Below are 25,229 nucleotides of genomic sequence, written 5' to 3'. Positions count from 1 at the left end.
CTCACACCAAAAGAGCGGCGAAGGGCAGCGAAGCGCGGAGTCACGGAGACCCACGACTTCTCGAGCATTCCAGCGACTTCTCGAGCAGTCGCGGGAATCCGCACGCCTTCTCGAGCCCACCCGAGGGAAAGATTAAATTCATTATGACCTTTTATGACTATTATAAAATGAAATATGACAAATTTGAAAGTTCAACAACTTTCAACGAAAATTCTCAGGCCACATATTAGAAAACAAAATACCAATTATAGATTGGCTATTTCCGCTGAAGAAAGACTATCAGCCTGCCTCAAGGGATATTGCCAGCGGCCGCTCGCGACTGCTCGAACCACAGGCTCGAACATTCTCGGGACTTCCCGCGACTTCTCACGCAGTCGCACGGCTCCGTTTATGGAATTCCGGGGAATTCCTGCGACGCCGCGGGCATCCCCGCGACTCGTTCGAGTTTCTCAGGCAATAATAAGTTTTATAGTAATAAAAATAAAGTAAAAATTCATATGACACGGAAACTGCGCTCTGCTTCGCTGCCCTTCGCCGCTCTTTTGGTGTGAATTGAGTATTGACCCTTAAGTATGTACCAGAGCCGCCGCAATTTAAAGCAACACGAGAAATAAAATAATAAATATTTTTCTCCATACAAAAAAAAAAACTCAATATTTTTTTTGTCAAAAACTAAACACGTCAACACCTAGAGGATTTTTACCATTAGAAAAAGGTGGTCATTAATCTACACTAATATTATAAAGAGGAAAACTTTGTTTGTTTGTTTGATTGTAATGAATAGGCTCATAAACTACTGAACCGATTTTGATGAAATTTGGCACAGACAATGTTTGGACCCTGAGAAAGAACATAGGCTTTTTATTGCAAAATATGTACCACGGGCGAAGCCGGTAATTTGGGACAACTGTGCGGCGTTGTATGCTGTGGTTGTGTGCGTGCGACGTGCGTACGTACCTGAATGGGGGGTGTGGCCAAGCCCACTGCGTACATACAATCAGCGCGATGTACCTTTGTTCGAAGATAACTTACTTCTCTTTTTATACTTACTATGTAAATATTTCATAATAAAACCACATTAAATTGTTGAATAATATTTAATTATTAATATATTTATTAATATTTATTTGCTAATTAACTATAGACTAATTATTATCTACCACGGTTCTAAACAGTTAAGGTTGTAATCCGAAATGAATTAATTATTTTTCACTGAGGGCATGACTAGAACATGGGGTGGCACGGTGAAATGAACCATAATTAAAAAGAGGAGTGTTTATGTTTCGGTTAGCATGATTTTGTGCCAATGCATTTTCCAGATTACTAGTAGGTTGTACTGGTCTCTTACCAATGATTAAAGGATAACATTCATCAGATATACAAGATAAAGCACCTTGTATTCTTTTCATTCTATTTGAACATTCTTCAAAATGATCATATAAATATTTCAATTCAGGTATCAAAGCCTGATGGTGTGTTTTCAAGTTTTTATCAATTATTTTTAAACCTTCATTAGATGTGTATGTAATTTTTTCACTACTATAGAAAAACATTTCTATATCTATACCATTTTCCATTAGTTGACATTTAGCTAGCAAAGTGTAAAGAGTAATTTTAGGCGTTTTGGCCTTAACAAGATCAACAAAACGAGCAGCGTACAAATATTTTTTCCAATGTTTTTGGGGTAAGTTGTGGTAAGAAAAAATTTCATCAGGATTTGGAGTTTGCTCTACTGTGTTTAGTTTTTCTCTAGTCTTTTCAGGAGAATAAATTTCAATTTTCATTCCATCTTTAGAAATAGTACATATTTCCACAACACGTTCTTCTCTGTCTTTTCCTTTCTTTTTTATAAATTGTACAGTAACTCCAGAAGGTTCTATCTTCAGGATAGCATTTCTTGTTCTGTGGGATATTGTTGGCAATCTATCAGCACATAAGGGAGGAACACCAATTGTATTAGAGTTTGTTTTGGATTGTTTTGAGAAATTTTCTTTATTTTCATCATTTGAAAAAAACAATTCTGGTTTATCTTTCATAGATATTTTTTTCATATTTTCACTGAGACTCACAATGTTATTTGTATCACCCTGAAGAGAATAATTTTCAGTACATGGTAATGGTGAAGTATTTTGTGTGTGAGAATTAAATAGTTTAATTGAAGCACTATTTGCAGAATGACAGTTATCTTGATTTTGCATTAATATTTTATTATGCATTGGTTTACGTTCAAATTTTTCATTAAATAGCAAATTCTCAGATGGTAAATTATCATTATTAAATATGTTATGTAATTCTGAGGTACTTCTTTTTGATGAATTCAGTTTGTTGCTGTGTTGTGTACTGTGCAAAGTAGTTAAAAATCCTGAATCTTTTGATAAATCTTGCTTTAAATTCCCAATGACATTAAACCCATTATTTAGAAAAGGATGTTCCATTATGCCCTTTAATGTAATTCTTTGAGATGGATCCTTACATAGAAGCCTCTGTAATAGATCTTGAGCTTGAAAGGATAGCTCAGAAGGAATACTGTAATCGGCATTTATAACTTTAGTAAGAGTAGTTTTTACATGTTGTGTATGAAAGGGAGGACTGCCAACTAATAGTGTATAAAGCATACAACCCAAACCCCACACATCGGCTGGTAATCCATGAAGTTCTCTAGAAGCTACTTCAGGGGATATATAGTTTGGTGTTCCACACATGGTCACATGTTTTTCATCAGGCCCATTTAGTTGGGTAGCAAGACCAAAATCAGCAATTTTTACATTCAAATCTTTAGTCAATAATAAGTTGTTTAAAGATAAATCCCTATGAATAATGTTATGAGTATGAAGATACAAAACTCCACTCACAACTTGTCTAAATATATCTGCAGCAGCTTTTTCAGAAAGGCCTCGAGTACCTAATTTAAAGTGCTTTGCTAATTCTCCATTATGTGCTAGTTCTAATACTAAATAAACATAATGTGCATCTTCAAAAAAAGTGTACAGTTCTAAAATGGCGGGATGCTTTAAGCGAGAGTGTATAGTGACCTCTTGTCTTACTCTTCCAATCATTCCAGCACTTGCCATTAAAGCTTTGTCTATCATTTTGATAGCAACAAATAAGCCCGTTTTTCTGCATCTTGCTCTATAAACATGAGCGAATCCTCCTTTACCAAGATGTTCTAAAATTTCATAATCTTCTATTTTCTCCCCAAACATCTTCACAAAATGAAAATGTGGATCTTCATAAATAAAAAAATTTTTGGAATATCTTCAATAACATGAAGTTTTGAGTTAACATCCATTATTGTTTATTATACTGTAAAAATATAATTAAAATTAAATACATACAAAAGAATGAATGAATGTAACAAATACCTAGGTAATGTTTAAATTCTTACTTTATTTATTATCCATTTGGCATCTTCTATACTTTTATTAACTATCTCTTTTATTCTTTCTGGATCAGATTCAGACTTATGTTGTTTATAACTCTAAAACAAGATTTAACATTACTTTTTTTTCTTGAAAATTTATTAATTATCAAGGAAACCTCTATTATAAATAACTAGCTGTTCCCCCCGATTTCACCCGCATTGCTCCGCTCCTGTTGGTCTTAGCGTGATGGTAAGTAGCCTATAGCCTCCCTCGATAAATGGGCTATCTAACACCGAAATAATTTTTCAAATCGGACCAGTAGTTTCTGAGATTAGCGCGTTCAAACAAACATACAAATAAACTCTTCAGCTTTATAATATTAGTATAGATTTGGAACTTAGCCTGTACCTGTTTCACAGCAAATTTATAATGTTTACAAGCGTCGGGAGGCAACTTTTCACATTGGCGTAATAGATGTTTGTACAATTGCAATGATGTCATAACACTAGCTTTAGCATCATTAGTGAAGTGTCTTGTTAAAAAATTCAGCATTTCATTCAATTTTCTTTACGAAGAAACTTTTACAGGTTTCAAATTGTAAGTTACATACTATTCTTGGATTTTTACGTGTTACGCAACAAACTGTGGCAACAATGTCAATAAAATATGACTGAATATTCCCAGCAGGCCAGCACAGAGCACCGATTATATTTTATATTATTTACAATCACATTTACATTAATATTCCCCATATATTACTTTACTCTTTGCATTAATATGAAAATCTCAGAGCAATAAACCTAAAATGCTTCTGATTTCTGAATGTCACTGTCAAGTGTCATAGTGTCAGAGCCTAGGGGCGAGGATGTGAGTTAGTTTGCTGACGCAAAAATCTCCTCCGTTTCAATCTGTGGTTTCAAGGAATTTACAAAAATTAATTTATCTGATTAATTCGAAGCTTTACTGATGTGTTTACTGATGATGAAGTTCTGATTGTGTAAAAATTAATTTATATCTATGTCGTTTGATTTATTGTAATGGGATACTAGGAATAATCTGCCTTAATCTATAAGTACTAATATTATAAAGCTGAAGAGCTTGTTTGTTTGTTTGGTTGAATGCGCTAACCTCAGGAACTACTGGTCCAATTTGAAAAATTCTTTCGGTGTTAGGTAGCAGTAGATAGCCCATTCATCGAGGAAGTCTATAGGCTATATATCATCATGCTAAGACCAACAGGACAACGCGGAGCCATACGAGTGAAACCGCGGAGCGCAGCTAGTATCACATAAATATGTAGCTAATAGCTTGTCCAAAATATACACTAGCTTGTCGGTTGACACTTGTGAGTTCAGATTTTAACTTAATGATCTTTCTAAGGATTTTAAAAGCCCGTTCAAGTACCTATATATAGCTATATCAGTCGTACTAGGTCGTACTGGAATGTACCTAAGTGAATTTCATGAATATAATATGCTTTTGCGAAATAAAATTATTTTTATTTTTAAAGACGTAAAGTAATGAGAGTTTACTGGCTGGTTGCAGAGCTTGACCGACCGTCAATGCCACAGGTCAATGCGTACCGCAAGCGTACCGTCCGCGTCGGTCCTGACGATACGCATCAACAATTGTATGACTATGACGCTAATGCGCATGACAATACGCGTGCGTATGGTCGGTCTAGCTATGAACGGTTTTATGAATTTCCATACATATGACAATTGACAATCGTGACTGACGTACGCGTACGCACTAATGGTCGGTCAAGCTCTGCAACCAGCCTATCTGTGCAAAATATATTGCCATTGTAACTAGCGGTCCGCTACGGCTTTGCCCGTGGTACATGTTTACTTTTTCTCGCCATAGGATCCATCCTCGTGTTTCAAGAAAAATTATAAAAAAAGAATTAACGAAATCGGTTCAGCTGTTCTCGATATTTAAAAATTTATTTCATTTTTAGATTATAGATCACATAAAGATGGTAAATAGATTTTTTTTATCTGTTGTCACTGGTTTAAACTTCGAGTTAGGTATCATCTGTGGTTGTAAAACTTAAAATATTTGTGCTTCATTTGACTTGACTGTTCCTTCATCCTTGGCCCTTGCTTTTTGCTTGGTTGGTAGTTGCTTTTGTACAATAAATACATTGCATTACAAGTGCACTAGATTTTATTTCGCGATGGATTATTGTGAATCCAGTTTAAAAGCAAGAATTTAAATAAGTTATCGGTGCTATTGTTGTTATTTTGGTGATATGGGTGTATTTATAAAAATCTTTAAATTACGGTTATAGTTTTCTTGTTATCCTATACGCAGTGATTCATGTAAAGATTATTTAAAATGTTAAGTTAATATTAATCTGCTTTATGTTTGTGATTGTGTATTACTTTAATGATGATTGGTTAGGATTAATGTGGTATGGCACTTGTAACAATTCGTCGTACTCCGAGTGTCCAAACGCCTAGGAAAACGGTGAGTAATAAAAACGGATGTTATAATTTGGTCAATAAAAGACACAGGAATAAAATAATATAACTTTGCATACGATAAAATATAAAAATATAGGTATTTAAATTTATTTTGATTGAATTTAGTGCTATGACATTATTGACATATTCCTCTATGCACAAAAGAGAGCTTCAGCTGCTTTCAAGATCAGTAAAACTATTTTTGATAGCCGACAATGGTGACTAAATTAAAAACCCAATAAAATAATAATAATCATTATATCCAAACATGAAATTATGTTAAAAACATAAATTGTTAACATTAATTATTATTGGTTTATCCATTGATAGATAATTAACTAGATAAATAATTTGAAGCTTATGTTTCTTTCGCATTTTCAATTTTATTATTTGTTTTTAGTACTTATCTTTATAACCACCAAGAATATTTAGGTATATTGAAAGCTATCAAACTTATAATTAGTAATCTATGTAGTAACAATCTCTATGTCCAGTTACATGACCATTAATTGGTAACTGGGTATTATTATACTGAAAATAAAATGAAAAGCATAATCTATACTAATATTATATTATATAAAATTGTTGAATATGTGTTCTTATTGTTATGAACAAGGAAGATGGCTTGTTGCATTAAAAGGTTTGTTTTATGGGCAATCTATTTAAAAATATTGCCTGTGTGCGAGATTACTAAAGTTTTGATACGACAATGGTATAAAAGTGTCGTTTTTAGTACAAAAATAGCCTTGAAAAATATCATTTTCAATTTCGATTTTCACAAAAACTACGCATTTTCGTTGAAAAAGAAAAGCAGTTTGTTAAGAAAATCCACTACCAGCTATCGACTAAACAGCAAAAAAATAATGAAATTCGGGGACATCGAATTAAATATGCAGCCGTTTTATGAAACAAATATAATATATATGTATTTGAATTACCATTACATAATGTGTCTGGATAGGTATACTCAAAAATGTTGAATGGCCGGTAGGTATATGTATTCATATAAATAACAAAATTTGAAATTATTAGTTTGAAAATATCCAAAATTTATGATATATATAATCCAAAACAATGTGAATAGCTATAGGTACTTGAACTGGCTTTAAAATCTGAATGTATCAAGTTTCAAATTATATATCACTGGTATGAAACCCATATTATTATTTTATTGTATTATTAATAAAAAAATAACAATTTGCATATGTTTTACATAAACATTTAACATGTAGGTAATTAAGTACAAATTATTATCAACAACAACAAAAATAAAACTATCTTGTTTTTATTTTTTTCTTTATGTCGGTACTTACTTAATATTTAGATTTTAGAAAAATTACAATAAATTTTTTATTCCATTTTTGTTTTGAAAAACAATCTATTTTTTTTTATTTAATTTCAATCTATTTTATAAAGCATTTGAATGCTGTAAAACCAAAAATATCAAATTCAATCTATTTTTTTTATATTGTCAAATCCAGCTAGATGTGTATCAAATATAAATAATGTAAATTGAAATTGATTGTGTTGTTACTAACAGTTCTGGATTGGTTTCCCATAAGCAAACTCTTCAGTATTATATTATTAGTATAATATATTTACATATTGTATACTAAGTTAAATCAACACTTTTTGAATAAAGGTTTCTATAATCATACTAGCTTACCGCCCGCGGCTTTGCCCGCTTTCTCTAAAACACTATCCTATCTCTCAAGTTGGATCGAACTGCACATGGTGTGCGAATTTTATTATAATCGGTTAAGTGGTTTAGGAGTCCATTGAGGACAAACATTGTGACACGAGATTTATATATATTAAGATGGTACACCAACTGTAATTTTCTCAGTGTTGCCTTTTTTGGTAAACAGTATCTTATAATTTTTTTTATTAGACTTTGGCTACAAAGTAACAACATCTATTAACGAATGAAGCCAATTTTTTAAATACTTTATTTAATCCATTTTGAATAAAATAATTGTTGTTTTGATAATGTATATAGACTTTAACATTTTATTTATTTGTTTTAGCTAACAGTGCCACTTGCACTTTATTTTATTCAATTAAAAAAGTATTATTGTACAATTAATTTAGCATTTTTGAAAATGTGATGAACTTGAAAATACAATTGAAAATATGTAAATAATAGGGCAATGCTTGGAATATGTTTTTGCAAGCACAAGCATAAGAATGGTTGAGATAAAGCAGGACCAAAATAATTCTTCAACCGCAACAACTACAACATTTCCAACAATATTTATAAAGGTACTATAATATCATTAATAATATGATCAAATAATGAGTTTTCCTATAAAAGTGAAAAAAAAAAAAAATTTTCCTCATTTTTTGATATATTTTTTACAAAATTATGCTGTATCTTTTTTAATATTCGATTATACTTGTTCATAGGATGAAGAAGAAAAATCTAGTGATATTGTTGAAGACGATGGTGGAAGTCGTGCCAGTAAGAGGTGAGATATTTATTAATACCATTTTAATTACCAAATTACTTTGATGTAAGGAATTATGGCAACAAAAGGTTTTAATCTATTTCTTTAGCCTTCATTATTAATTTGTAAATTTTGTTTAGATTGTGGTTTCTTTTCTATTATTTGATGATTTTGGCTATGAAAAATTATTTTTTTATTCATTGGTGAGAGATGCGCAATTCATCATGTCAATAAAGCATTCAGATTTGCATTGAGCGAAGCGTGTTACGCTTCCCGTGCTCATAATGTTCCTGTTCTTCGTCGGGTTTCTATATTTATGCTGCAGTACGCGCTCGGTTCAGAGGGAAGCCGCCGCGAAAGACGGACGTGCTCCGCGGCCTGTGTAAACTGTAATGTCGATTGTCAGCGCTGTATTCTAGTTCGGAAAGCGCCGCATGGTGCAGTGCGCTGCGACCGCCGCGGCCGGCCCATGCGCCGTAACACTAACCACATCCGTTGAGAAATTCGCGAACGTACAGTTGTGTTTTTATTATATTTTGTGATATATTATACTGTGATTTTGAATTGTGCGCCATTCATGTCTTTGTCTACAATATGGTTGCATTTAGGTAACGTGTTATTTTGTTTTTGATAATCGTATTCGTATTTGTTTACATAATGTATTTATAAATGTTGTGTTTGAAACTTTAAATCACTCATTACTTATTATAATACAATATACATCATATACACAATTGTTGTATTTTACTTTTCTTTCATATACAAATACCTACCTACCTACTTTTTTAATATCATGGTTTTTAATCTGGTCAATCAAAATAATAACGTTTGATACTATTACAATACTAAGATAGTACTAAGATAGCACAGTGAAATATTCATACAAAATCCGATATTAAGTGTAATTTAAACCTCTTTTAAAAATTCGAATAACGCCCCTTTATTTACTTTTGCTGGTCCCAGTCCTGCTAATGGAACTTCACAAAAAAGTATACAATTTAAATAAATAAATACGATAATCCCTGATCCCGGTTAAATTATACCAACTTTGTTCGAGTTATAGGTAGGTAGTTATTTACGATTTCAACATATTGAGCACTTGAGCAGGTATTCAGGACCTAAACGGAAGGGAATGTCTGTTTCTTAGATAGGTATGTCGGCTATTTAACAATAAATGAATTATCGAAAGTTCATTATGTATTATAATTATTTAATTGTATAGAACTTATTTAAACCAGCTCGAGGAATAATTCGTTCCTTTTCTCATTAAAATATAAAATATTTTTATCGCATTACAATCTTAAATAGGTATTTTTAGTCATTCTTGTTATATCATTTGCTTAATAATTTTAACTATGACAACACTGACAACAAATACCTATTTTTACGCCAATAACATATTTTGAAAATGGATGTACTTAGGGGGCCAGTTACAGCGAATTGTTTACATATTTTTCAAATTTATCAACGTATCTCTAATGACCACTTAATGACCAAATATGCTATTATCTAAAACCGTTAACCGGTTAGATAAATGTCATAAGTAGGTACGTATAGATATACAATTCCAACCCTTAATAGTAGATTTGAAAATGAGTGAAGGTAATGCATTGTTTTTAAATATGACTGATAATGTGTGCTATAGAGTGGTAGCGTCGTACGCCATATCAGGCAAAGCAACACGTAGAATCGACACACATGCTGCGATACAACATACGCGCATGTATGGTCGCGCAACGCTACTTTGGCAACGCGCCGCTACTCTATTTTTATCAAACCTTGAGAGCACCCGCCCTTGCTACTATAATGGAAATGACACCTAAAATATTCGAAAATTTGAACACATCAAAACATCACTACCTATATGAGGTTAAGATTAAATTTAGGTTACGTACGGTACAGGAATACTAAAAATAGGAGGTTATTATTCAACCAATCTACTGATTCGCCTGATGTGTTTAATATTCTACACATTTTAAATCTCCCAACATGTCTGTATATTTTTAATAAAAATATGTGTACCAAATTAAGAATTCACATTTTCTTTAATCGTACTGAGTAGTAACTTTGATCTATTTCTACAATAAGAAGAAAAAATTCTCAACTAGCTGTGCCATGCAGTTTCACCCGCGGACGAACAGCGGTACTTACTTCCACATCTTATGTCTTATTCTGATGCATACCTATATTACTGTTAAGTTTCATCCAAATATTTCCAGTGAAAGAATTTTCCAATTTCTTCGTGAAAGAGTAACAAACATTAATCCGTACCTACTCACAAACTTTTTAATTTATAATATTATATACAGTAGGATTCAATAAATGCATTATAATAATTAATTTATATAGGAACATAGCAAGTTGTGAAATCTACAATATCTTGGTTTAATTATTGTATGTAACAAAAAATATAAAGCGAGTGAACTGTGTGAGTAATCATGACTAAATACGTATTGCGGCAAACCCACGGCTCAAGGGCCAGCCAGCGCGTCGTCTGACGTCTCCGCGATCGGAGTTAGGTTGAGTCGACCGTGCTATCTCGTGTTGAGCTCCGGTGAAAGGAAGGTAAACGCCACGGCTTTAACGATTGCCGCAACTACTAAAAATGGCGTCATTCATACATTTTGCGATCGAATAAAAAAAAATATGTACTTCTAAACGTTGCAACCGAATCTTTCATTAAAAGGCCTTAACATTATTTAACCGCACGCAGAAAACTACAATGTTTTGACGTGTTTTATCAGGCTTATATTGTTTTAGCCTCAATGAGTGCTACTTCGCGAACAAGGGCGCGGCGTTGGTGCTGGGCAGTACGGAGCACGGGTGTGCTGAACGGCGGCGATCTCCAGCACGCGTGCATCCCCAGCCAGACATTCACCATCACTTACAGTCCATGTTTTACTTGGTGCGCCCGGAGGAGACGCTCAAAATGGTAAATTTTTGTATGTGGGCTTTTATCTCGTCGCAATGTTACTCATTATTAATCGAATCGCTTTTTTAAACGATCAATTGATTTGTCATTGGGGCCAAGTATATAACACCGTGCAAAATTTTAACTTTCGAAGCGACATTGTTTTAAAATTGTTTGTAAAATAAGTTTGTGACGTTTTTGTACTCATTATGAACTATTGCATTAGTACTTATGATGTTAGGCGGTGAAACTGGAGAGCGCTCATGCCGGTCGCACGCGGTACCTGGTCGTGGTCTGCCGGTACGACGAGGCCGCCCTGCTGGGCATCGACTGCAATGAGCGCACCACCGTAGGCCTCGTGCTGCGAGTGCTGGCTGACACGTCTATTAAATTAGATGGAGACGGGCAAGTATAATTTTAACGCCTCACCGGGTTTGATTAAAATCCTTATTGACCTTATTGATAAACATATTTTGTGTTTTAACATTTGTAATTTCGCTGTAAGATGCTTAATAAATTTTTTAAGCCATTGACACAATTAAGTAACGAACTGACTGTGATAATTGTGCAGAGGCATGGCAGAACTAAATATGTTGTTAAATATTGCAAGTACTAACTCCAGTGATGTGTTGTGGCAGCGTTCGTAAGTGATAGGAACGCCCTTGGTTGAGAGTTGAGACATTAACTTAGTTTGACCTTTAACAATATCCATTATACCGTGAATCGCCTGAGCCTTACCGATTGGATACACCTGCTTTAAGGAATGATACAACTTTCAAGATTTGAACTATTATTAACTGTAATTAATGAGGCGTTGTATTAATAATAATTTATACAAACATAGTGTTTTAATTATTATTATTTACCGCTTATAGTTATGACTATGTCCATGTAAGCCAATAGGTAAAGCAAATTCGGTGTAATTTGTTCCAGATAATATGACCTAGGTAAATTGTTATTTAGCAGAAGCAATTTGCGAGGCTCGTTCTGCATTCCGAAATGTATTATTTGCTCAAAGTATTTGAACATGCGATCATGTTCGATATCGATACAATCGCACTTATCGCATAATTACAAGAAGCTATCGTCCCGAGCGAATGCACGTGTGTGCAAGGAACAATAACTAATTGAGGATTCATTGTCCACAGAGGGTTTAGCGTATGTGTGTGCAATCGACAACACATATTCAAACCGGTGTCTGTTCAAGCCATGTGGTATGTACCTACTCATTATGTATGATTTTTTTGTCATAGCGTGTTGTTGTAGTGCAATTGACATTGAAAACAATTATTGTGTTTTATGCGAACTTTGTTTTGTTTTCCTTAAAATTAAACGCTTTTTGGTATCGTGAAAATAATTTTAGAATTATGCGTCCTTATTTTCACAGTTAATGTTAAATGTACATGGAAAATTGTAGCTAATTTAAAATGACAACAGAATTGGTAGAAATTTGGACTGAGAACTATGTCAAGTTAGTTCAACACAGTTTAAAATGCAATATGTAGTAAATTATGTTTTTTTGGTCATTTAATATTATCTACAATACGTTTAAAGAGACTTTTGTCTCAGGATTGAGAATAAAAATTCGTTTTTTCAGATTTTCAGTCTTTGTAACTTGTGTTTGCTCACTATTTTAATTTCCTAATTTCTAGAGGAGATCTATCATTAGAATTCAGTATTCACTGACGTACAATAAACAACTAGACATACAATAACGCTCAAAAATTTTTCTCGAATCAAAACACTGCCTACGCGTGTTAGTTAGGCAGACTTTTCTAATTAACAATACGTATACTTTGATCGTTACTGCCACTAAAAAGGTGTTAATTTCACTGAGTGTTATATACAACACCGCACGGACATTTTTTAACGATCCATTCGAGTCGAGTTACATAGGCGATTGTGAGTCTAGTTATTTATAGTACGTGAAGATGAGAGTCGAATTTTAATTAAAAAAAAAAAAAAAAGTTACCCGGCAAAACCTTAAATTGCAAAACTAATTTGTTCATGTTAATGTTAACATCGATGTTATGGTTTTGCGGTCAAAGTTACTATTTAATATCAATTACACAACATGCAAAATCATAATATGTGTAATCGTACAACTGAAATGTTTAAGCTACTTTCCGTACACCAAAGGTTAATTAATACAATCTAGGAGGCAAGACCTTTGCGCTTTGAATTCCAATTCCATTTGGGTTATTTCGTCCTTTATTAATGTCATCAATCCTTTACATATCCTAACTAACTTAACTATTAAAGCATTTTTAGGAGCTCTATATCTGTAAATTTTCTGCTCTCTAACATAACGTAAAACACACTGATAGAATTCCGAGTCCTATAGTACAGTACATACAGTAATCCTCAAACTTATCGGCCGGGCTGAAGTTGGCCTTACTTTTATCTTGCTCATGATGGTAGTTCTTATTTACGTTCGATTCGTACCCTGCTTCAGCCCGGGCAAAAAGAGTGGAGAACATTGGGTTTAAAATATTGTAAGCACGTGGTTCTCATGGGAAGTTGCGTTGGTCGTAAGGTCGGCGCTGCAAACCCTGCACCGGGCGAGCGGCAGAGCGCGCGAGCTGAACCACTTCGCCGGCGGCACGTCGCACGCGTGGTGCGCGTACTACGAGCGGCACATCGACTCGGACCGCTCCTGCCTCAACGAGTGGCATGCGATGGACTGCATCGAGTCTCGGAGACCGCCGTCGCCGGACTCGTTACGACTTAAGTGAGTATCACGGTTGCTGCGCTTGCTCACATGGAGCATGTCCCCCCTTTTTTACAACGTCTTTAATTAATTGCTCTTATTCGTTGTAGCGAGATGTATAGCCTTCCTAGATAAATGGACTATTCAACGAGCAAGACTTAAAAATTGCTCAATTCGAAGTGTGCTTCTTTATGAAGTTCGATCAAACAATTAATATTTTCTAAATTAGTCCCTAAAGGGGGAAAACGAAACGAAAAAATTGGGTAGCACACCAATGTTCAAGAAATGATAACATTAGGGCGAAATTATAGGTATTTCATGGATCAAGTATACTCAATGGAAAAGCAATTTTTTCCATATTGTTAGATCTAAAGCGACGGTTGCTGTAGCTTCCTGAAAATGCGCAGAATTTATGAACACTGCATGCATTTCAATATTAATCCTTGATCAGACCTCTAGAACTTGGGCAAAGCCATTTTTCAATTGCTAATGGGTGTCAGTTTCTGCGTAACCATAGCAACGAGACTTGGGCTCCAAAATTAGTAGTCTGTTCATGCGTCAGCTTTCGGCAAGCTGCATCATTAGGTGCCTACTATATAATATTCATCTTATTTTTCTGAATGAGTGGCAAAATATTGGTCGCGTCTTTTGACTTGGAATTTAGTACTTGTTTTGTGTAATAGTACATAGTCATTTTTGAAATAGTTTGTTGTTGAATAATGTCAGACTGATACTGAACTGATACAGCAGACTTACATAACTTCCCATTGCCAATTGGATCAAACTATGTACACACATCGTAAAGTGTACGATTTTCCTGAGACTCATTATATTTTTATCATCAAGAGCTTAATGATAGCTTGATACAGTTACAACTTGATATTTTGTTATTTTTTTTTGAAATTGGTCATTAATTTTTTTATGAAAATTTAAGTATATGAAAGGTCAATTTGTATATCATGACATTATATTTGTTAACGCGTCATGGTTCTTCTACCATCTAAAGTACGTACATCCGTCGTTCTATATAATATATTTTTTGTAATTTAAATCAAAAGAAGTCGGTTGATGAGTGCATTGGACTGGACGATCAAACAGTATTGAATGAAGTATAATTTCAAATGTAATTTCACTCCCAGTCTAACACCTTGAGTTTCCATTAAAAAGTGACTATTTATAAGCACAAATAAATCAGTTTTGAGATTGAGACTGACTTTAAAACGTGACTATCTGCTAAATCACAAAAATAAAATTTTGTTATGTTTTCTTCGCTTATAGGTCTACCAGAATCTGATGGCATATTTATATTTAAGAAATAAGAGATTTTCATGTGGCAACTTATTTGACAACTATCAAATTGTTTGTCAAATTATTTGTCTTTTTTGCAGTTGATAAATAATTTTTAGGATTTTGTCTAAAAAATCTTCGAAAATGTCGAAAAAGCCGCTGTGATCCCAAGGAAGAGGTGTGGTTTATTATGTGTATACAAAAATATTTGATGAAGAAGGGTCAAACACATCACAATTTTCAATTTAAAAGATTTTATTGGTAAATTGGACTTACCGGCTTTGATACTTTCAATTAAAAAATATTATATGTAGGTAACTAAAATATTGTTTGTTGATTGGAATATAATTTTATGAAAACTTATTACAGGAGTTTCCAATACGGCTATTCGTCAAGTCCAAGCTGTCCAAGTCAATTTTATAGTGTGTGTATCCGTTAATACTTACGAAAATAAACATAGTTTTATTTTATTTTTATTTTATTTTATAAAAAATTATAAGCAGTCTAGTTTTCTTTGGATATACAGCGATATTTTCACATGGCACATGATAATGAACATACAAATATAGGTATGTGTAAATAATTATATGTAGGTATTACCTGTATAAAAGTAATATGTATATTATATAATTATGTAAGTAATTGTACCTACATAATATTAAGTGGATATCTCATTATTAAGTACAGTATTGTCCACTTATGTAATGTGACTAATGATATTGAGAACAAACTAAAAAATAAGCAGTATCAAGATCGTTCAGTCCATTTTCCCTAGGGTTGCACACTCAAAATTTTGATTTCCCTAATTGCCATCAGATTCTGGTTTACCTATATTTTTAATCAAATTGTATTTACTTTGAAAATTTGCTAATGAGGTTTGAAATTGATTTGATCATAATATTGGTATAAACTTTCCAATAAGGAATAATAATCACTCATGGAAAACGTATAACTCCATACCAAGGTCTGAATTCGATAAGTTTCACCTTTTCTAGCGGATCGTGGAAATTTTTTTTTTCTTTTAATACTTTCGATGATTTACTTAGTACTTTTTGAGTGATTTAATTATGTAAAATTTGCAATTTTGTTTGGTTATAAATCTCGTTATGATATAAAACGGTTACGGTACCTAGACCTCATTTCTCGACCTCGGAAAGGATCGGACGTTGGTAAATACGCTAATTAAACACATTTGCTGCGTGCAAACGCTGAGTGGAACAATTTTGTGATCTGAAATACTATCGTGCGTAATTTTTTGCTTTAATTAGTAATGAATACATACCTACACACCACTCTTCAATAAATACTGTCACAATATTCTCAGTTTTTGAGTTGCTAGGAAGTAGGTATTATTTGATAATAATTAAAAATTCCATACTCAACACAAATTATTGATAACTAATAACTACAAAAGGGTTCATCAATACAAATAGATAGATTTAGATTATATTTATGTTAATGTTTTCTAAACCAATACCTATTAACATTGGAGTGTCTGATTTTAATATTGAAATAAAAATAATTTGACACATTTAAAAAAATTTTTTTTTTGCAGACCGCGTGAAAGAGACGAAACGGAGCGTGTAATTAGATGTACGTTAAAGGAAATAATGATGAGCGTGGATCTCGACGAAGTCACCAGTAAAGCGATCCGGGGCCGCCTCGAAGACGAGCTCGATATGGACCTAGCTGAGTACAAGTCATTCATTGACCAAGAAATGCTCACAATACTAGGCCAAATGGATGCTCCTACTGAAATATTTGATCACGTTTATTTGGGTTCCGAATGGAATGCGAGCAATCTAGAAGAATTACAAAGAAATGGGTAAGATTTAAGTTTGTGCATTTTTTGTGTTGGTTCAAAATTAAACTTCATAATATGTAAGTAAATATTTATTCATTTTTTGTATGGTTTCATTTCAGGGTTCGACACATATTAAATGTGACAAGAGAAATAGATAATTTTTTTCCTGGTATGTTTGATTATCTGAATATAAGAGTATATGATGACGAAAAGACTGACCTTTTAAAACACTGGGATAACACATATAAATATATTAATAAAGCCAGGAATGAAGGCTCAAAAGTACTTGTACATTGCAAAATGGGGATCAGTCGATCCGCGTCTGTGGTCATTGCATATGCAATGAAAGCTTTTAATTGGAATTTTGACAAAGCTCTTAAGCATGTAAAGGCGAAAAGAAGCTGTATCAAACCGAACACAAATTTTTTAAATCAACTCGAGACATACCAGGGTATACTCGATGCAATGAAAAATAAAGAAAAGTTGCAAAGGTCTAAGTCAGAAACTAATCTTAAGTCTCCTAAAAATACGTCTAAAATAGAAAATAAAATTATAGATCCTACACCTTTAGCGTTGGCGCTGACGGGATCTTATTCGGGGCGGCCGAGGTCTTGGTCTCCTGACACGAAGCTGGCCTCTGAATTGCTTCCACCAACCTCTGTATCACTGGAGAACTTAGCTTCAGAGACGCGCCATATGCTGATGCCGTGCGCTAGTGGCAGTTACAGTGTATCTCCTAACCAGATCATGAGATTGAAGGAAGAAGGAGCACCTTCAGTAAAGCATATTGTAAATGAAATTGAAAATGCCGCGTCAGGCGATAAAAAAGATATTCCAAGGCGACATCAGCGTTTAAATTTTAATAATCTTGTAGATAATTTATCTATAAGTAACCCAGGAGAAATTACAAATAAAACGCAACCCTCGCCATTAAGAAATATAGGTCACAAATGTACCCAATCTGACAATGAAGTTGACAAAATACATACTTGGGATCCGGGGGAAGTACCGTGGGCTAGTGAGGAACTCAGGAATACTAGTGATAGTGACAATATAGTGAAGAGTGATAGTGGTATAATAGATGTGAAACTGAAACCGAGTGACGTTATTTACGGTTCCGTAGAACGCACGTTAGACTGTGACGAAAGGAGAGTGGATGATGATGCTCCGCCATCGAGTAGGCAAAGTTCTTGGAGCTCGTTCGATAGCGCCGTAGTGCCCGACCTGTCGCGTCATTCGTCGTGGGGGTCGTACGATACGAGAACCGCCCGGCCGCAGCTCACCTCCCGCGAGGAAAGCAAGCGACCCAAGGAGCGTGCCGAAGACCGCGGCCCCGAGTCGCCCGCCCCGCAGAAGCCGACCTCCGATCTCAGCATTATAAGCGAGCAGTCGGAGCCGCGCGGACGTGCGCCTTCCCGCCCGCCCGTTGACATTTCGGACAACGAACGCAAATTTAATGAAACGTGTGCCATACTGAAGGAGCTCGCGAACGCCGCGGCGCGCATGGAGCGGGCGCGGGACCGCGGCGCGTCCACGTGGGGCGGGCGCCTGTCCGCGTCCGCGCCGGCCGACACGTGGCTGCGCGCCGGCCCGCGCCGCCGCCGCCTGGCCGCCTCCTCGCACGGCGACCTGCCGCGCGCCGCGCCCACGCCGCCGCCCTCCGCCGCCGGCCTGGTCAGCAATCTGAAGAAGGAGTTCGAAGCGCGCTCCGAAAGCGAGCAGCCGAGAAGGTCGGTGTCGCGCAGCCGGCCGCCCGCTTCGCCGCCCAGCGCCCCGAGCGAGGACGTGTCCGTGCGCGTGCTGGTCGACCGCTACGACCAGCCGGGGCGGGCGCGCTCCGAGTCGAGCAGCGAGCCGGCGCGGCCCAAGGCGCCGCCCGAGTCCGTGTCCAAGAAGTGCAAGCTGGCGTCGGAGGGCGAGGCGCGCTCGCGGGCGCCGCTGCGCAACTCGTACTGCGGGGGCGCGGGGGGGGCGGCAGGGGCGCCGGGCGCGGCCGAGCGGCCTCCGGTGGCGCCCACGGTGGTTTCTCTCGCGCCTTTGGACTATACCGATCTAGTAGTTTCAACTGTGATGTCGAAAGCTCAAACTAAAAAACAATTGCAACACGGGAAAACTCATCCGTTGACGAGGCTCAACTTGAATCGGTCAAATAATAGGTGTTCGAATCCTGTGTATAATACTATGTAGAAATATTATTGTTTTATTTATTATGAATTCTTGCCAAACTCGATATTTTATCTTTCTAGAGTTTTATATACTATTTACAAAATGAAATCACAGTGTATTGTGTCTATCACATAAAATTGTATTAAACAGCTGTTTGTGCGTAGAGAAAATGTAAAAAAAGAATAAAATTGATATAACTGAAGAGCAACTTTTATAACATCTTTTTTTTATATACTTCCTTATGTAAAAAACGCTGCATATTGTGGTTTCAGCTGTTGGATTTATCCAAAGTCTACTATTTGCAATCGCTTCTCAGTAACAAATGCAACTCTTGGAATGTTTTGAATTTCACTGATTTTTTTATATGTGTCTGGTATTTTACTCATTTTTCGTCTTACAGTTCCAAAGTCAAAGCCATATATAGCCCCTGGATTGTTTCGTATCATGCATTCCGTCTGAAGTAATGAAAAAAAATATTTTTTATTAGTAATCCTTAAAAATCCGAGATCACAATTCAACTAAGACAATAATGCCAATTTCTTGTCACATGTCTTTTGAAACTTCGATTTAGAGCCAGCGCGCACGAGCAACTTTGTCTCCGCAACTATTTTGTCTCTCCCATCAATTTGTATGGGGAGTTGCGTCGCTACGTGCGCGCACTTTCATACTAGCCTTCCTCGACAAATGGACTATCTAATATCGAAAGAATTTTTCAAATCGGAGCAGTAGTTCCTGAGATTAGCGCGTCCAAACAAACACTAAAACTCTTCAGCTTTATAATATTTAATAGTACACAGTATAGATTATAATCAATTTCAATTAAAATAACATCACAAAATGCCACAAAATCGATCCTATTCTTAGTTGAATCGCGTAGCCGTTACACATAACGTCTATATTCTTGAAATCATAATATTATATATACCTAAATATTCATACAGAATATATCCTTACCATTTTCATGTTAACATCAACGACACGCAGCACATTGGAATCAGAACCACCACATACAGCTAAATTAGTTTGCGGAACTAACTTCCCACAGTACAGTTTGCACTGATGGTTATCTGGCACTATTGTTTCTATAAGCTTACAAGATCCGTAGTCCCAAATTTGAATTGTATCTTTATCTTGCCACGAGCACGTAAGTATCTTAAATTTATTAATTAAGTAATTAATTAATATATACAGGGTTTTTCAGTAACGGTGGATAATTCAGTAGTTACGTGCATATAAGAATGATACGTTTAGCGACATTTTAAGAGTCTAATAGATAGCCGTTTGAGATAGAATTTTCTAGAATCTAGGCGATCAAAGCTGAGCTCTTCCGCACACGCATAACTACATTATCCACCATAAATATAATGTAAACATTTAACAAATTTTTTTGGATAATACTTACGGAATAAAAATTAATACTGGCAATAAATAATACCGGCGACAAACCAATTACCACAAAGCAGTGATTGTTTTTTTTTTATATTTAGCGACCTTGATACTACATGTGAGAATGATACACACTCAATGCAAGGTATTTTAATTTTTCAGACAGTACCTTCAGATCTTTTCATCGCCGTACAAAATACATAAATTGTACGTGTACCTATCAATTACAATGAACTTTGTAATTACTACGTACTTGCTTCCCTGGTTTATCGAAGTCCAATCCTTCGCCACACATGTGTATGCCCATAAAATGTTTTGTTGCGTAAGGTTGCCTATCATCCCAGCACATCACGGTATCGTCCCATCCGCCAGATATAAGTTCATGGTGAGATTTTGGATTAAAAACGCATGCAAATATTCTCGATGCATGTCCGTCGATTATATTTTTTCTCCCGCTGTGAAAGTAACGTCTTTTTTAGGTTTTACTGCTTTTCAAATAACGATATTTTATGCGTACCTAAGTATTATTCGACGACGACGCGACGCGACGTTGACTTTATAGGGTTTGATTACAAACTGATTATAAACCCAATGCCCAACACCCAGCATACTGTAGCTGTAGTGACTAGTGAGTCAAATTACGAACGTCAGGAATACGATGTTTGTTTTCTATTCACAATGTCTGTTTGTCTCCATCTTACCTACTACCTACTCAACACACACAGCCTGTTTGTCAAACATTTCAATTTTTTACCAAAATTTAACGCATAGTAACTAACACGAAATGTTACAGGTTAAAGCACATTCGCTGGAACGTTACGATACATGGATTTTGAAAATTGAGCTTTTACTTGTATTATGTAATTCCTAAATAGTAAATAGGTATGTTACACTATATCTAGCTAGGTAAGTGTTAATCTGGTAAATAAGTTATTACACGTTTCATCAATATCTCGTGTTTGTGAAAAATAGATATATCCATCTAACCATCCAAACTTTCGAAGTATACTACATATTTGGAATAGATTACGACAAAAATTAGTATAAAAACAGTGCCATCTAGTGAGACTAGTACACCTTATTATGTACAGATTAATTCTTTAATTTGTTAATAAAAACTTAAAAACGGCTTCAAATTGTCCGAAATATACTAAATTTAAATGGGACCACATGTCAGGCACCAGCTTTCAAATAAAAAAAAAGAATTATCGAAATCGGTTTCTGAGATAACAAACCCAAAACAATACCTAGGTACCTACAGTGGAATAGAGAAGTACCTCATGGATAAATCTAAATTTACCTAGAATTTGATCGTTACGAATCCAGATTAATAACATAATATTATACATAGTGTTTGACAATAAAAAAATTAAATGTGTTGAATTGCCTGGAGTAAAAAGTTCGTTCTTGCGTTTGAGCCTCTTCGTCATACATGTTTAGTTTAGCATCATCACCATATGTGACGAACTTAGTAAACCGCGGATGATAGCAAATACCCAAAGTTTGACGTTTTTCTCGTATGGTATAAATACATTGATCATATTTATATTTCCAACATTTTATGCATCCATTTACATCTGAAAATACATGATTTTTTAATTTGCAATAATATATTCAGTAGCTAGAGTTGAACGAATGCAGCAAAATACTAACAAGATGACAATAGCATGTTCGTGATGGGATGCGCCTTGCTAACGGGTCTATGTTTGATTGCTGTGACGGGGCCAGGATACGAACGACATTCGTCATCTACTAGTGTGTGCGTGCAATTTCCAGTATTGCAGTCAAACAACCTGATAATTCCATCTATAAAACCTGTCGCGATATCTTTTGTGTCTTCGGTATATTTGCAGCACATGATGTCCTTATTTGTATCGCTACAAAAACAAATAAAATGTGATAGGTCTCCTTATTCACTGTTTAACAGTACCTAAGCTACGTAATAAAATTTTATCAAAGTTCGGCAAATAAATACTTACAAAATATTAATCGTCAAATAATAATTAATGGTAGCCCTTTTTTATGAATAAATCGTTCACTGTTATAAATTTTATCAAAACGAAGCAAAAAAGGAAGCATTTCTGGTTTTGTACTTTTACATTTTTATAATTTACTAGCTTTCACCCTGTCTGTGGATAGCACTGACCTCTATAACTATACGTAGGGGCGTATAGTTATAGAGGTCAGTGGTGGATAGCCACACACGAGTATAGACTCGCGTAGACTAGGTACAGAACTTTGTACTTACCTACTTGCTTGTTTAATTCTGCTCAGTAGTTTAAATTTCGAGATTATAAGGGATACCCACATACAAACAGATAAAAATTACTAACCATTGTGTTGGGGCCTATATAACATACATGTGCATGTATATAATATATTACTTATTAAATGTCTAGAAATGGACCGGAAACCGGTTACTGTTTAAGCATATAAAATAACCGTGTCTCGGTTTATACAATTAGGTACACACCCCCGAATTGGCTCGACCCATTCTCATGAAATTTGGTTATCCTGCGAATCGGTCAAATATATGATAGAGTAGGTAAAGCAGAACATTTACCAGGTTAGCTAGTTATAAGTATAATATAGTACTCTGTATTATATAGGTGCCTAGATTTTTAATCACAATGTCATCGATTCCCTTTAGGAATGGACGACCATTCATGACGTGATCACGTGAGGAGTTTTTTGAAATTTATCGACCCCCTTGGTGAGAATTGATTATCGGCCCTCTAACTTAGGTACAATCGATTTTTTTTAATGTAAGTTTATACAGTATAGTTGTTAAGTGTATGTATTGGAATTATTATTAAAAGAAAAATCGTGCTTATTACTTTTATTCACGACAAGCTAAGATAAGACTAATTCACGAGCAGAGGCGGTGAAAAGATTAGGTGGTGTTATATGCCACCATCACCGAAGTGACGGCCGCAGCCTCGTGGGCCTCGCTCCTCACAATCGAAAATAAATTTGAAAAAGTATTGAAAAATTAAATTCTTAAAAAAATAAGATACATCACATACTTCTTGCCACTCAACCCCCTCCCCCTTTGAACGCTTCACGGCCTCATCATGCCCGTGTAGTCAGGAAGTAACGAAAGCAAGTACCTACCGTCCTACCACAATAAACAGTACAACCAAACTAATCACTTGTTTTATAGTTTATAGAATATTAACTAAAAAAAAAAAACCTTTAAGTAAGTACTTACATGATAGAAAGCACGTTCACTTCTCCTTGATATATTTGATTTTGTTCAGTGTGGAATGAACGATGTTCAATATTGGGCGAGCTAGTATGCACAGTAACGATTTCCTTTTGGGGACTAACATTTTTCACGTAAGTATTAGTAACAGCAAAACTTTTTCTCGCTGCCTTTACACTACTGGGTGCTATTGGTCCTGCTTCCTGTTTGCGCTGAGGGTCCATATTTTCAATTCCATTCTATAAGAAAATTTCAATGAAAACGATTTATTCTCATATTGTTATTCAGGATAAAAATAAAATACCAAAATGCTAGAAAATTTATCTGACAATGTCGTTTTCTTAATATCATAATCGGCTATCTGCGTTCATAATAATTCAGGTTCTCCCACGTCACGTAGGTATTTGCTCTGTGGTATTTATATTATTATTTACGGTATTTATGAAAGAAATGATTTCTCGTGAGGACGCAATTTTATTTTTTTGATGTGTAGGGGGGTCAGTGTGAAGCTATCACTAAGTTTGTGGGGTCGCCACCCTTGTCCCACGGCCACGGCCGCCATTTTGAAAATAGCGGTTGATATGGTTTTAACGTGGTTTTTACGATTTAACTAACTCTTAAATTATTTATCTGATAAAAAAAATTGTCAGCATTATTTGTTACAAATTAAATGCTCTACAACTTTGGTCCAGTAACTTTTTGTCGTAGAACTATAAATAAAAAGTTATAAGCGAAAATGTTCAGAAATGGAGAGCTATTTATATTTTTCGATATTTTTTTTTTATCATTTTACGAAGAAACTTCGAAGAAATGATATCAGACCATTTTCGTAGATTGTTTTTCGAGGAACAACTTTTATATATATACAACATTTTTTCATTACGTCAATAGCTAAGGTTTTACAGCGCTCAAAGCCACTTGGCTAGGGGGGCTGAAGTGAGTACCTAGGTACTATTTTTCAGAGATATGCTATGCAGTAGCAGTATACTAAGTTGCGGTGGATGCTTTAAATATCAAATCATATTGATGCATTCAACTAAGATACGTTTTTTTATATGGAAGGATGTGTGCTCTTGATGCAGGCTACCACGAGTGGAGAAGCTATGTGCAGTGCAGCTTACTACCGAAACATATAACTCGAGCTGCTTATCTTCGGACAGCTACTTTGAAGCGGCGCGGCGCATCTTCATAGCACATTTTCTACCGCTACATAGCTTAGAATCAGTAGAAACGGTCACATCATTTCACAGCATAGCTGCTTATCACATTTAAGTTTAAGAAACATAGCCTATGTTACATAGGTACCGATACAATGTTATCATTGTATCGGTACCTATGTTCATTAATTAGTCTTTAGATCTGTTCAGCCTTTCCAAAAATTACCTCGTAGTGAACCAATGGTAGGTAGGTAGGTATACTTAGGTATAAAATTTCCCTTCATATAAAAAAGGAACATTGGTACATTCAAAAGCCTTGTGGGCTC

General features: G+C 35.2%; 3 protein-coding genes across 6 annotated transcripts; 1 reads left to right on the top strand and 2 right to left on the bottom strand.

Moving 5' to 3' along the window:
* Positions 1–1,081: 1,081 nt before the first annotated feature.
* On the bottom strand, positions 1,082–4,084 carry LOC123691258 (serine/threonine-protein kinase PLK4). The gene is made up of 3 exons (XM_045635560.1): positions 3,771–4,084; positions 3,386–3,478; positions 1,082–3,303 (listed from the first exon to the last, which is right to left on the bottom strand). The coding sequence occupies exon 3, from the start codon at positions 3,201–3,203 to the stop codon at positions 1,203–1,205; it is 2,001 nt and encodes a 666-aa protein (XP_045491516.1). The 5' UTR covers positions 3,204–3,303; positions 3,386–3,478; positions 3,771–4,084; the 3' UTR covers positions 1,082–1,202.
* Positions 4,085–5,427: 1,343 nt separating this feature from the next.
* Positions 5,428–19,367, top strand: LOC123691034 (protein phosphatase Slingshot). 4 transcript variants are annotated; one of them, XM_045635210.1, is made up of 9 exons: positions 5,428–5,834; positions 7,858–8,092; positions 8,237–8,298; positions 11,038–11,209; positions 11,430–11,593; positions 12,337–12,402; positions 13,725–13,919; positions 16,741–17,010; positions 17,109–19,367. In XM_045635210.1, exons 2-9 carry the CDS (start codon positions 8,018–8,020, stop codon positions 19,174–19,176), a joined length of 3,072 nt encoding a protein of 1,023 aa, XP_045491166.1. In that variant the 5' UTR covers positions 5,428–5,834; positions 7,858–8,017; the 3' UTR covers positions 19,177–19,367. The 4 variants fall into 4 exon arrangements, with proteins under 4 accessions (XP_045491166.1, XP_045491168.1, XP_045491167.1 ...); XM_045635211.1 differs by having other exon boundaries at positions 5,819–5,834; positions 7,977–8,092; XM_045635212.1 differs by lacking the exon at positions 7,858–8,092.
* On the bottom strand, positions 19,364–23,970 carry LOC123691035 (uncharacterized WD repeat-containing protein alr3466-like). Its single transcript, XM_045635214.1, has 6 exons — positions 23,753–23,970; positions 22,195–22,418; positions 21,929–22,118; positions 20,795–20,996; positions 20,110–20,307; positions 19,364–19,610 (listed from the first exon to the last, which is right to left on the bottom strand). The coding sequence occupies exons 1-6, from the start codon at positions 23,968–23,970 to the stop codon at positions 19,437–19,439; spliced, it is 1,206 nt and encodes a 401-aa protein (XP_045491170.1). The 3' UTR covers positions 19,364–19,436.
* Positions 23,971–25,229: the final 1,259 nt, after the last annotated feature.

The sequence above is a fragment of the Colias croceus genome, chromosome 4 (assembly GCF_905220415.1).
Source record: "Colias croceus chromosome 4, ilColCroc2.1".
In the NCBI taxonomy this organism is placed as follows: Eukaryota; Metazoa; Arthropoda; class Insecta; order Lepidoptera; family Pieridae; genus Colias; species Colias croceus.
Note: the sequence above shows the minus strand (reverse complement) of the source record. Positions and strands in the feature narration are given on the sequence as shown.

Bases quoted from the DNA above. Each gene is read 5' to 3' on its own strand.
- LOC123691258 (XM_045635560.1), bottom strand. From the start codon at position 3,203: ATGTTTGGGGAGAAAATAGAAGATTATGAAATTTTAGAACATCTTGGT.
- LOC123691034 (XM_045635210.1), top strand. From the start codon at position 8,018: ATGGTTGAGATAAAGCAGGACCAAAATAATTCTTCAACCGCAACAACT. The intron at 12,403-13,724 runs GTATGTACCTAC...GTTGGTCGTAAG, and splicing joins GTGTCTGTTCAAGCCATGTG to GTCGGCGCTGCAAACCCTGC. The intron at 13,920-16,740 runs GTGAGTATCACG...TTTTTTTTGCAG, and splicing joins CCGGACTCGTTACGACTTAA to ACCGCGTGAAAGAGACGAAA.
- LOC123691035 (XM_045635214.1), bottom strand. From the start codon at position 23,970: ATGGACCCTCAGCGCAAACAGGAAGCAGGACCAATAGCACCCAGTAGT. The intron at 20,997-21,928 runs GCAATTCAACAC...TTACTTTCACAG, and splicing joins GAACGAACTTTTTACTCCAG to CGGGAGAAAAAATATAATCG. The intron at 20,308-20,794 runs GTACGTAGTAAT...AATAAATTTAAG, and splicing joins TCGATAAACCAGGGAAGCAA to ATACTTACGTGCTCGTGGCA.